General features: G+C 33.2%; 1 protein-coding gene across 1 annotated transcript; it reads left to right on the top strand.

The window, feature by feature from the left end:
* Nucleotides 1-450: 450 nt before the first annotated feature.
* Nucleotides 451-11,876, top strand: LOC141317324 (rab-like protein 6; the record flags this gene model as incomplete). The annotated part of the gene is made up of 6 exons (XM_073833064.1): nt 451-610; nt 705-908; nt 4,027-4,273; nt 4,798-4,984; nt 5,890-5,948; nt 7,189-11,876. Coding segments are annotated over 6 exons (1,058 nt in total), but the record flags the coding sequence as incomplete, so codon positions are not given.
* Between the last annotated feature and the right edge of the window lie 6 nt (nt 11,877-11,882).

Genomic DNA, 11,882 nt, shown 5'->3' on the forward strand with positions numbered 1-11,882 from the left:
CAGAATCATATATAACAGGACAACTTGTAATTCCATAAAAGTTCATGTTTCAGGTAAAGTATCTGATCTTTTTAGTCATGTAACATCATTATTGCATTTTTTTTTTAAATTTTGTAAAAATATATATTCTTATATATGATTTTATTTATTTGTAGTATAAAGCCAGATTTACCTAATAATGTTACATTTATAACTTTTTTTTTTATTTAACAACAGGAAAATTCTATAATGGTCAAATATGTTTCAGTTATAAATATGGTATAAATATCTAATCTTTGCAGATGTTTAACATAATTTGTGCATCTTGCCATTACTTAACACAGCTAATATGATTTCAATCAGTATGCATTTTGTTAAAACATGCAAACCTGTTGCCATGAATCAAGAACAGCAATTTGCTTATTGCACACATTCAATTTAAACCCTTTTCTGGTCTTTTATCTTCATCAGAAACAGGTTCTGAAGGCCCAAAGCCTTCTGGAAAAGTGCAGAATGTGGATGAGTTTGTGCCAGAGGTGGGCCTGGACCGAACCTTTCTGGAAGAAGGTGGAAAAGCAGTTAAATCAAAGAACAAACCCTCAGCATCAGCTGCCATCCTGGACAGTGATAGGTGAGCAAAGAGCATGGGCATTTATTGACAAGGTGAATGAGTTTAGTTTTGATCTCATATTACACTGATGAGAGTTTTCCTGTCTTGTCCTCAGTGATGGAGAGGGACGGGGAAATCCTCTGGTCTCTGGTTTCCAGGATGATTTAGATCCGGATGACCGAGCGCTGTCTCATTCTGCCGTTAAAGCGGCGGTCCCGAGCATGGGCGTCACCCTCACGAGTGATGAAGAGGAGGAAGAATCATCTCTGCCCTCTGCTGCCCAGTTTAAAGGCATTGGCTCGGCGCCAAACTCAAAGGGGTAAGAAACAGCATGCAGATGAGTCAGATGCATCATACTTTTAATAGAAAGACTTGAGTGAGATGCAGACATGTTGAGACCTGACCAGAATTTCCAGAAGATACGTTTTTAATTAATTTCCCTCACTGTTGATGAGCTTCCGAAATAGAAATTATTCCATCAGCAATGAGACTTGTCTAATTTACTTTAATTAAATCACTCTTAATGAAGGCAAAACCAATTTTCATTTCTTAATAATATTATTATTTTTTTTAATTAATGCTACCTTGACAGTGAAGTGATTTTCATAGATAGGTGGCTGGATGGATAGGTAGATAGTAGGGATGTAACGATAAAATAAATCTCATGATGCGATAATATCACAGCATGACATCCATGATACAATATTATTGCGATATTTAAAAAAAAAAGACAAATGAAGACTTGGAGAAAAAAAATATTGTACATTTTAAAGCACTTTGAGAGTTTAAAATTAAAAGTAAATTAACTAAGTAAACTTAATTCAGAAAAAAGTCTTGTATTAACTCGAACCTTAACTTTAAAGGCGACTCTTCCCTCTTTTTATTTGTGGTGTACTGTCTTAGTCTAAATGACATTTGCACTGGTGTTTTAGGAAGCCAAACAGATTAGAATATAATAGAGGTCGACCGATATTGTATTTTACAGATACCGATACCGATAGCTAGGTTGTACCACACTGACCGATACCGATTAATCAACCGATGTTTTTTTTTTAATGGATACTAAAATAGTGGTCTACTATTTAAAAAAGAGGACTGAACCATTTGTAAAAGAATAAATGTATTAATATTAAACATACTTAAACTTTTAAAAAATATCAGTAAATTTTGAAATTAACACTAACAAGGAACAATACTTCTATTCTACAGCTTTTATCAGTCTTAGTTAAAGCTACAAATGGACTCTTATTGTGAGGTGTTACCATTTTATATCAACAGTCAAGCTAAAGATGGCCCATCTTTAAACATCCACACCAAGACCATAGTATTGAAATTACATCGTATGGATATTGTATGTATACTAGGGGTGGGACGATACAGGTAACTCACGATTCAATTCTGTGGCGATATGTGGCCCACGATATCGATAAAATCGCGATTCACGATATCTACGATATTCAATATATTGGAAGAAATTTCATCAACGATATATCACAATATATGTGACTGAAAAAGAAAAAAATACCCATAATAAGGAAATCTTATGCATTTATTAATGCCAACATTTCCAACACTGTGCAAAGAAATATGCATTTGCATAATAACTCACTGCCTCCTGGTCTTAAATGTAAACACTGTACAGCTAGACAGATAAAAGTGCCTGAACATTAAAAAACAACATGAACATTAACTAACATGTGTAAACCGTGATACTGAAACGTCAGTAGTAAGTTACTGTAAAGTGCTTTATGTTAACCTGGACAGTGGTCTCATCAAGGCATATTCTTCTTGAGGAACACTAACGCCTGTTTCACACATACTCCGTCTGCAGTGTGTATGCAGTCCGTGTGCGTTACGTATGCAATGCAGAAGCAGCACGGACTCATTTTGCTTTCACACAGGACACGTTTGCAGTCCGTTCTTGATCCGCGGCTGTTTACCACAAACACATCATTTATCCGTTATTTTGATTTCAAATACAAACGTGCTTTTTCAGCATTGTGATACTCTTTTATCACAGTACACTAATACAATTCTAGATATATTCACGTTTAAACTCAACGTATAATAAACAACGTATTATTCAATGCACTTGCAAAGCAACCGCGTGCAGTGTGAACGCTCTAATCCGTTAACATGGGTGCGGAAAAAAATACTTAACGCATAAGCACTGCAGACGGAGTATGTGTGAAACAGGCGTAACTGATCAGCATGCTCAACTAGCGGGTGCGTCTTTGATTTGTTTTTCGTTATCTTCCGTCATTCTTCTCACTTCTCTTTTTTTCTGCGCTTCTTCTCTGATGTTGTAAGATAACTTGTGTTCTTCACTGGCCGCTGCTTCTGCCACTTTACCCCTATTTACTCGAACAGCGCCCCCCGCAAACAGAATGGTAGATATTGGGTAGTGACAGTGACACTGACGACGGGTAAATTAATCATTTGTGTTGTAATAAAATATCGATATTGGCCGTTAGTGTATCGATTATTTATTGCGACAGAGAGCACAACAATATATTGCAATATCGATTTTTTTTCCCACCCCTAATGTATACTCTGTTTAAGTTGATTTTTGCCGATAACCGATAGTTCCGCCAATCAACTATCGGTGTCGATTAATCGGCAAAACCGATAGATCGGTCGACCTCTAGAAAATAATAATAAAAATGACAACTATTTTATATTAAAGTTATTCTTGATAGTAATAGCCATATATTGTAAAACAATTGCACTGTAAAATAAATGAAAATGAATACTTCTTTGCTAATTTCTACACTTGAAAGAGAAATTTTGAATTTGGATTGCAGTAACGTTACCTATTCAAACCACTAGCTGTCAGCAATTCTGCTATACTGCACTTTTAAGCTTTTATTTTGACACAAACAACAGTAAAGCTTTTATTTTGACGGAAAACTCCAGCTTCAGTGAAAATAGGCTTACAAAAACTTGTCTCACTCCAAAGCTAGTGAAATGAAAATAAAGCCTAACTGGTGGCTGTTGCGTTCCCAGATGTGTGCTAAACTCACAGCACTTGGAATAAATTAGTTCACTGCAGTCACTGTAAACTGAGCCGTTCTGAGGTGCGGAAAACACTGGATCACGAGCTCATTGCCTGAACGAAGTACGCAGTAAAAACAGACTTGATGAAGCCATTGTGCTTTCGGTTTTAGTTCGTTTGACAGATAATGTGCCAAAACATAATGACCCAAAACACAACTTATGTTGTGACCTGTTATGTTGGAATAAGTAGTTTAAATATATTTTACATATCTGCACTTTTTCCCCGGAGGACCTATTGTTTCATATTGTCATGTGAACACTATAATAACGAGACAGTTTTGCTTAAACTGTTACATCCCTAGTAGATAGACAAGTGAATGGATGGATGGATTAATGAATAAATTAGTTGGAGTCAAAATGTTGTTTCCTCATATTTTCAGTGATTCTAGATCTACAGTGAATTCTGTCAAACAGCTGCAAATCAAGTCAAAACCAGCTGAAAGACCCCAAAGCCTGAAAACCACAGCAGCACCTGCAGTGCAGCCACAACGTCTAAAGACAGGAGGCGCTGTTGAGGCCGACTCAGATTCAGAACATGAGGCTCAAGTCACTCATCAGATGCTTTCATTTGTCATGGACGACCCTGATTTTGAGAACGAAGAGCTTGACGGACCCAAGATCAAGAAGGTAGAAAACCATTTTCAGACTCCTGATTATCAGTTGCTTATGACTAACCAATCAACTGATGAAATCTCAATGACCTTTTAATTTTATTTTTAAAGTTTCAGCTTTTTTTGTCTAAACTAAAAACTGCCTAAAAAACTCAATGTCTCTCTAGTTATCTGAATTTTTTTATTTTTAGTTGTCCTTTATTTTATTTTTAGTTATTTTAGTACTTAAATTGGAGAAATGTTGCTTTGGCAAATAGCTGAAATGTTATGTATTTATTTAATTTACTTTAAGTTTATTTTATTTGAAGTAATGAAAATATTTTTATCTTTTTAGTTGTTTTAGTTAATAATAATAATGACCTTGACTAAAATACACTTAAATTCATCACAAATGTTGTTTTAGGTTGTTCTCAAATTATTATGAATCATCTAATGCATCTAAAGTCTAATAAATACACTTGGTAAGAAAATCGCACAAAAGATCATTTGGATGTTAAATAAGTATAATACATTTTGTTATGCTTCGTCTGTTTTTCATAGGGCACCTTTTCTGCACAAGATGACTTGTCTGACCGGTCAGATGATGGGTTTGTGTTAGCTGGACTCCCAGAGCCCCCCAAACCTGTTGCCGCCTCATTTAAGACCCTCAACAGTGACATTGACCTGTTCGGCTTGGGATTTGAAGAGACAATGCCTAAGAGTAAAGACAGCAGTGAAGACCAGGAAGGTACGTTCAGTAAATGACTTGTACTTTATATATATATATATATATAAGTCAAGATTACATTATTTAATGAGTCATTGAAACCTTGTCCTACTTTTTGACAGTTAATTTAAGTGTCTATTTAATTACCACTTCAGATAAAAAAAAGATTACTTTTAATGGATCTTTGAAAACATTGGTGCATGTTTTAAAATGTGGATTGATATGAATAAAAAAACATTTTTTCTGAAAGTGACGCCGTTATGTACTGAGTTTATCTTTCACTCACGCTGACATAGGCATCCATTAGGACTAGGTAAAAAAAATCAATATTGTTTATGAAACAGTATAGATTCTTAAATCCCAAGAATCGATTTTCAGTTAATGAACGAAACTTTGTAGTGCGCCTCCCATCCAATAAATTGCAATAAGCTTTGTGCTTTCTTACTTTTGTTATGAAACAAAGTCTCTGATTTCAAATTCTGTCCATTGTATTACAATATTCAAACAGTAAATAACATTTTGGCTTTTTACTGTTCTTCAATATTTCCGTTTAAATAAATCTGTCAAGTTTTAATGACAGCCACCATTTAAGTGTTTATATTTAAAAAAACTTATACAATTATGTAATTGTAAAGTTATTATTATAACCTTGTTATTATAAAAACTTAAAAGTGAGTGTAATTTAAGTGTTTATATACAAATCGGTTAATTTTAACCTGCATGATTATAGTAATGTAGAACCAACTGACTCTCATGTATTTTACAGCATTAGTTGAGAGCTTGTAAATCAAAATCAAATTGTGAATTTTGTAATATGTTAAATAAACATGACATTTTGAAGTAGAAAGACTGGAAAAGTATTTTCTTGTAAAAATGTCCTCCAATAATCGAATAACAACATAACTTCCAAGTGTTTTATCTTTCAGATAATGAAAGCAGACACTCCACAAAGGACAAGAAAAAGAAGAAGAAGAAAAGCAAAGAGGTAAGATATTAAAAACCTGACCACATTAGCGACTGATTTATCAGCCAAGGCAAATAAACAATATTTTTTGATGTTTGTAGCATTGGCTGTGTGTGTCCCTTCTAAAATCTACCAACAAGATTGTCAAATAATAGCGTCAAATATGTTTAATATGTTTGCCACATGTTTACTTGTATAGTGTTTTATACAGTTTAAGACGAGACACTGCAGGTGAATAGAGTAAATCAAATAACTAATAGTTATCACCTTATTACCCAGTTAATTGATTATATTGATAATTGCAAATATTTTTTGTATTACACGTTTTCTAAAATGTTAGGTTTAAATATGCAAATGAGGCATTATTTAATGAAATATGTGCTCATTTGCATACATTTCTAGTACAAAAATCAAAACACTGGATGAAGTCAGTTTCAATATTCATGTTTCATGTTCATTTTTTTGACATATTAGAGTCAAATGTTTTTACAGAGGGGATTTTGGGTATCTCATTTTGTCACTCCATAATTCAGAAAAAAAAAGTATTTTTTTACCATTTTGGGGGGAATAAAATGTTGTATAAAATCAAGCAAATTATATATGAACAAATCCCTCTGTGAAAACCTTCAGAATATAGACAGGGATAAAAATGTAAAGTTTGGTGTGTGTAAGTGTTACTGAAGTGTAGGAGAAAGAAAAGTCATTAAAAAATGGCCATTAAAAATATGGATTATAATTGAAATCTATTGACACAAATAGACAAAGTGCTTTGAAAGAAACACTTAACAGTGTCTTTTGGGTGTTTTCTTGCCACTAGTTTGATATGAAACCCCAAAAAACCCAAAATCTCAAACTTGACAGGTGCATGAAAAACAGTTTTTGCCTGCAGTGTCTCCCCTTAAAAATAATAAACAAAAAAGAATTTTCTTCATTTAAATTCATTATTTATCAAATGAGAACACTGCGAATAAACGAAATTGAAACAAACTAATGTCAAATATAGCTAAATCTATACAAATAAAGAAAGTATTCATTTAATGTCACCAACTTTTGTTTGCATCTTGTTTGTTATCATTAAATAGTATTATATATAACAGCATTATATTGGACACCAGTCAACCTTCTCAATATCCGTATCAGCGATCTAAGGGTCTGTACTGATCAACAATTTGCTCTTATCAAATCATTTTTTCATGCCATCAGATTTTGTTGCTTGTGCACAAACTTAATCAAATGTAAAACATTGTGGGGGTTTTTCTAGGAGGATGACAAGAACAGCAAGAAACGACACAAACACAAGAAAAAGGAAAAAGATGAGGTGGGAACAGTAGACGAGAAAGAAAAGAAGAAGAAAAAGTCATCAAGAACCAAGAAAGCAGGAAATGTGGACGATCTTGAGGCCTTCCTGGCGGGTGGAGAAGGACCAGGAAACAGTGAGGGTGGAGACTATGAAGAACTCTAACCAATCAGGCTTTGACATCCACACCGTGTGACATGGCCAGGTCATTTTCCAATTCATTCCACCTGTTTTTCAGTGCCTAACCTTTCAGATTTTCACAGCGTTTTTGTTATCCACCATTGCAGCTTTATAAATTGGTACATGGCACCTTTTCCAAAGTGTTTCATACCTATAACTTTTAGATGCATTTTTCAGTAAGGACAAAACGTGATCCAGCATTTATTCCGTTATTAACTGATACAAACTCATTGAGTCGTTACACAAAGACTTGAGTTCATTTTAGCTTTATTGGTTTTGTTTTGTGTGTCTTTGTCAGTGTGTGTGTGTATATGTGTCCCTCAAAGTTTTTGGCAAGTCTTGTGTGCATGCATTTTCATTTAGCAATCATATAGAGGGATTAGAACTCAGATCAGACCTGTTTGCCCACAATACATAAGCAGAATTCACGTTTAACTAAATATATTCTTGCTTTGTCCAGTGCAATTATATCCAACAGTTAGGGTATGAATAGTTTTCATAAACAATTTGCACAGAAATTCATTCTGCTTCATAAATAAGACCTGATAGGTACTTCCAGACGCTACATCATCCATCAAACCTTAACAAAAATAATCAGTCGTGACTAGATTTAATTCCCTAAAGCCGTTTCTTTCCATTAATGCCTTAAATTGTTTTACACTTAACGAAATGAAAGCCTTTATAGAGCAATCCTATAAAGTTAATTAACGGCTGAGACTCTGACAGACTGCTAACATTGACAGAATTACTGCAAGCTGAAGAACCACTCTCTTGCAGCAACCGCAACTGCGTTTGCAATTAGATATATGATTATAATTATGACCAAATTAGTTTGCACTGCAAAAAATAATTTTCTTCCTTGGTTTTTCTGTCTTGTTTTCTAGTACAAATATCTAAGAATTCATAAATCAGGATGCATTTACTTGTTAAGTTAAATTAAATGAATGAACAATTCTTGTTTTCTAAATAAATTACCCATATTTTGCTTAAAACAAGCACAAATATCTGCCAATGGGGTAAGAAAGAGAATCTTAAATCAAAAGCTAAACTAAATAATTTTTCTTGCCTCATTGGCAGATATTTCTGCTTGGTTTAAGCAAAAACTAACAAGATTTGGGTAATTTATTTAGAAAACAAGACATATCTTAAGTAATTTTACTTGTCCAGTAAATGCATCCGGATTCAATTGGTTTTAGATATTTATACTAGAAAACAAGACCTAAATACTAAGGAAGAAAATAGTTTTTCGAAGTGTGATTATATTTTTGACAACTATTTATGCAGTTAGCAAACCAGTATTATTATTTACGATCTAAAAATGTGTTATGTTATAGTTTCATAATCATAGTTTCTGATTCTGGTCAAAATTCTTCCTGTGTTCTGTTTGAGATGTCTTGTCTGGTAAATGTATTCATTTATTTTGCTTTTTATCTATATTTTTCATTATGGCTTGTGTATTTTTTAGTATTTGTGAGTAGATCTTGTATTTTAGATAGATCCATACACAACCAGGAACGTTGTCTCTGGTCCTGATGATAAGGCGCCTCGAATGTCCTTTTCATACATCAAATTAGTACATTTCATCAATTTTAGGCACAGCCTGGTGTAAATTACTAAATGCAACTAAACGGAGATAATCTAAAAAATATCCTGATATTTTCTCTTATAGCTCTGCTTAACTTGGTGACCTAAAGCAAAGAAAGTTATGTTTTATTAGAAAAAAACAGGCCATTTATGTAAATTTGTAAAATCGTAGGCATATAATAGTGGAAGTAAAATCATATTTTAAATGCACACATTTATACTTTGTAATATCGCCATAAAATTGGATAATATTTTAGCTGCAAATGATCTATTCATATTTTGATGAATGAAGGTTGTAGACAAATGATTGTTTACTCATAATGGGCGTCATTCGTGAATCCAGATCCGACATCTGTATGCAAACAGTTTATTCTCATTGTGTTTAATGAATGAATTCCAGTGTTTACTTCACAATACCCCCTTTATGCTCTTGTTTTCATAATTTCAGGCGTTCCTATGTCAATTGTTGTATTAAATTAAATGTGTTTTACCAATGATTCATTTTGTTTGTTTCATAAATGAATCTTGGTGTTTCCTTGCAACGCCCCCTTTATGCTTTTTCAGTTGCATTTATTAAGTGTTGATGAGTGATTACTAAATAATTCGTACTTCAATTTTTGCATCATTTACTTACCAGCCAAAAGTTTTTGAACAGTACGATTTTTAATGTTTTTAAAGAAGTCTCTTCTGCTCACCAAGCCTGCATTTATTTGATCCAAATTACAGCAAAAGCAGTAATATTGTGAAATATTTGTACTATTTAAAATAACTGCTTTCTATTTGAATATATTTTAAAATGTAATTTATTCCTGGGATCAGGAATAAATTATAATTTAATAAATTATAATTAAATACATTTTCAGCATCATTACTTCAGTCTTCAGTGTCACATGATCCTTCAGAAATCATTCTAATATGCTGATTTGCTGTTCAAGAAACATTTATTATTAGTATTATTATTATCAATATTTGAAACAGTTAAGTACTTAAGTATTTAAGTTAAGTTTTCAGGATTCTTTGATGAATATAAAGATCCAAAGATATGAAAATTATATATAAATATTTTTTAGTTTATTTTATTTTGCTTTATTTTATTTTATTGTTGGAGAAGCAGTTGTGTTCAGTTTTTTTTTTTTTTTTTTTTTTTTTTTTTTGCTTTATATAATTTTTTTGTTTTATTTTTTGGAGCAGCAGTTGTGCTCAGTGATGATATAATTTATTTTATTTGGCTTTATTTCTAGCAAGATCAGCATTTATCCAAAATAAAAAAACTTTTGTAATATACACTACCATTCAAAAGCTTGGAGTTAGTATATATATATTTTTTTTTTTTCTTTTTCTGTTTTTTGTGGAAAGAAGTGTTAGACATTAATACTTTTATTTAGCTTTAAATTGATCAAAAGTGATGATAAAGACATTTATAATGTTACATTTCAGATAAATGCTGTTCTTCTGACTGTCTCTTCATCAAAGAAACCTGAAAAAAATCTACTTGGCTTCTTTTCAACATGATGATAATAATAATAATAAATGTCTTTTGAGCAGCAATTCAGAATATTAAAGTGCTTTCTGATGCTAATGATGCTAAAAATTCAGCGTTGCATCATAGGAATAAATTACAATTTAAAATATATTTAAATAGAAAATGGTTATTTTAAATAGTAAAAATATTTTACATTTTTACTGTACTTCAGATCTAATAAATACAGGCTTGGTGAGCAGAAAAGGCCTCTTTAAAAAACATTAAAAATCGTTCAAAAATGGATTTCCCAAGGATTCACTTTACTCATGTTTCATGAATAAATCCGATTGTTTACTTGCAGGTTTTCCCTTTTTTTCTTATGTTTTCATCATATATTGATAAACAACCAAACAATTTCAAGCAGGAATATATTATGCTAATGAACCAGAATGTCATAGAATCTGATTGGTTCCAGCTTAAATGGACGAATGACATCATTCATAGTGTTGTGCGTCTCAGACCTTCATCATTTCAAATGGATTTTCTATTTTTCACTTATTATTATTGGGATCAAATTGACTGTACCTTCTGCCTACCGTATGAAGGACTTGTATCCTTTGAACTTTTGCATCAACCTTTGAACTTCCCGTACTTTCGGTCCAAGATATTCATCCTCAGGCATGGATATGCTGTCAACCTTTTGACAAGCGAATGTTGATTCCTGCTCGTGAAGATGTTTTCCCAGAATCCCCCAAGGAATTCAAGGACATTATTGGGGCGACTAGCCGGTAACTAACGGTACATTTAAAGAAGTACTGATTCCCGTGTGTCTCTTGGGTCGCTGCGAATCGAGCTCCACACGCACCACTGAGAGCATGTGATGCATCACGCTGTCACCATAGAAGCACACGCCTGGGAAAACCATCTCTACACGCTCACTGTGATAAATAGTCACGCTTTCCTGGATATACGACTGTATACACTGTTAATACTCTCACCCCAAACCAGCAGAAGGGCACACCTCCAACACGTTTCCGTTTTACTCTGCCTCAAGTGTGATTGACTCTGAAGGGCCCTTGAGTTATTTATTTATCTATCTGTTTGGCATGCATCATTTTTCCCACCATATATGAAGGAAGGAGATTGGAAATGAATGCATTGGTGCTGCACTAGCTCTTGCTGGCTGTTGGACTGCATGCAATTACCAACATACTTCCTCCACAGCGTTTCACAGTGACTGCTTTTACGGACTGAAAATGTTTGGGAACGCTGGTTTTAAGCCGTGTATTGGTTTTATTTTATTCGTACTGCATATATGCATTCCAAAGCCTTTGTTTGGGACCATAAATGGTTGTGTTTGCCTATTTATTGTTTTTGTTACCCTGTTTCAATACCCACAGTATTCATATTTGATTTATGTGTTTTAATTGTG

This window comes from Garra rufa, unplaced genomic scaffold (genome assembly GCF_049309525.1).
Source record: "Garra rufa unplaced genomic scaffold, GarRuf1.0 hap1_unplaced_729, whole genome shotgun sequence".
Classification (NCBI taxonomy): Eukaryota; Metazoa; Chordata; class Actinopteri; order Cypriniformes; family Cyprinidae; genus Garra; species Garra rufa.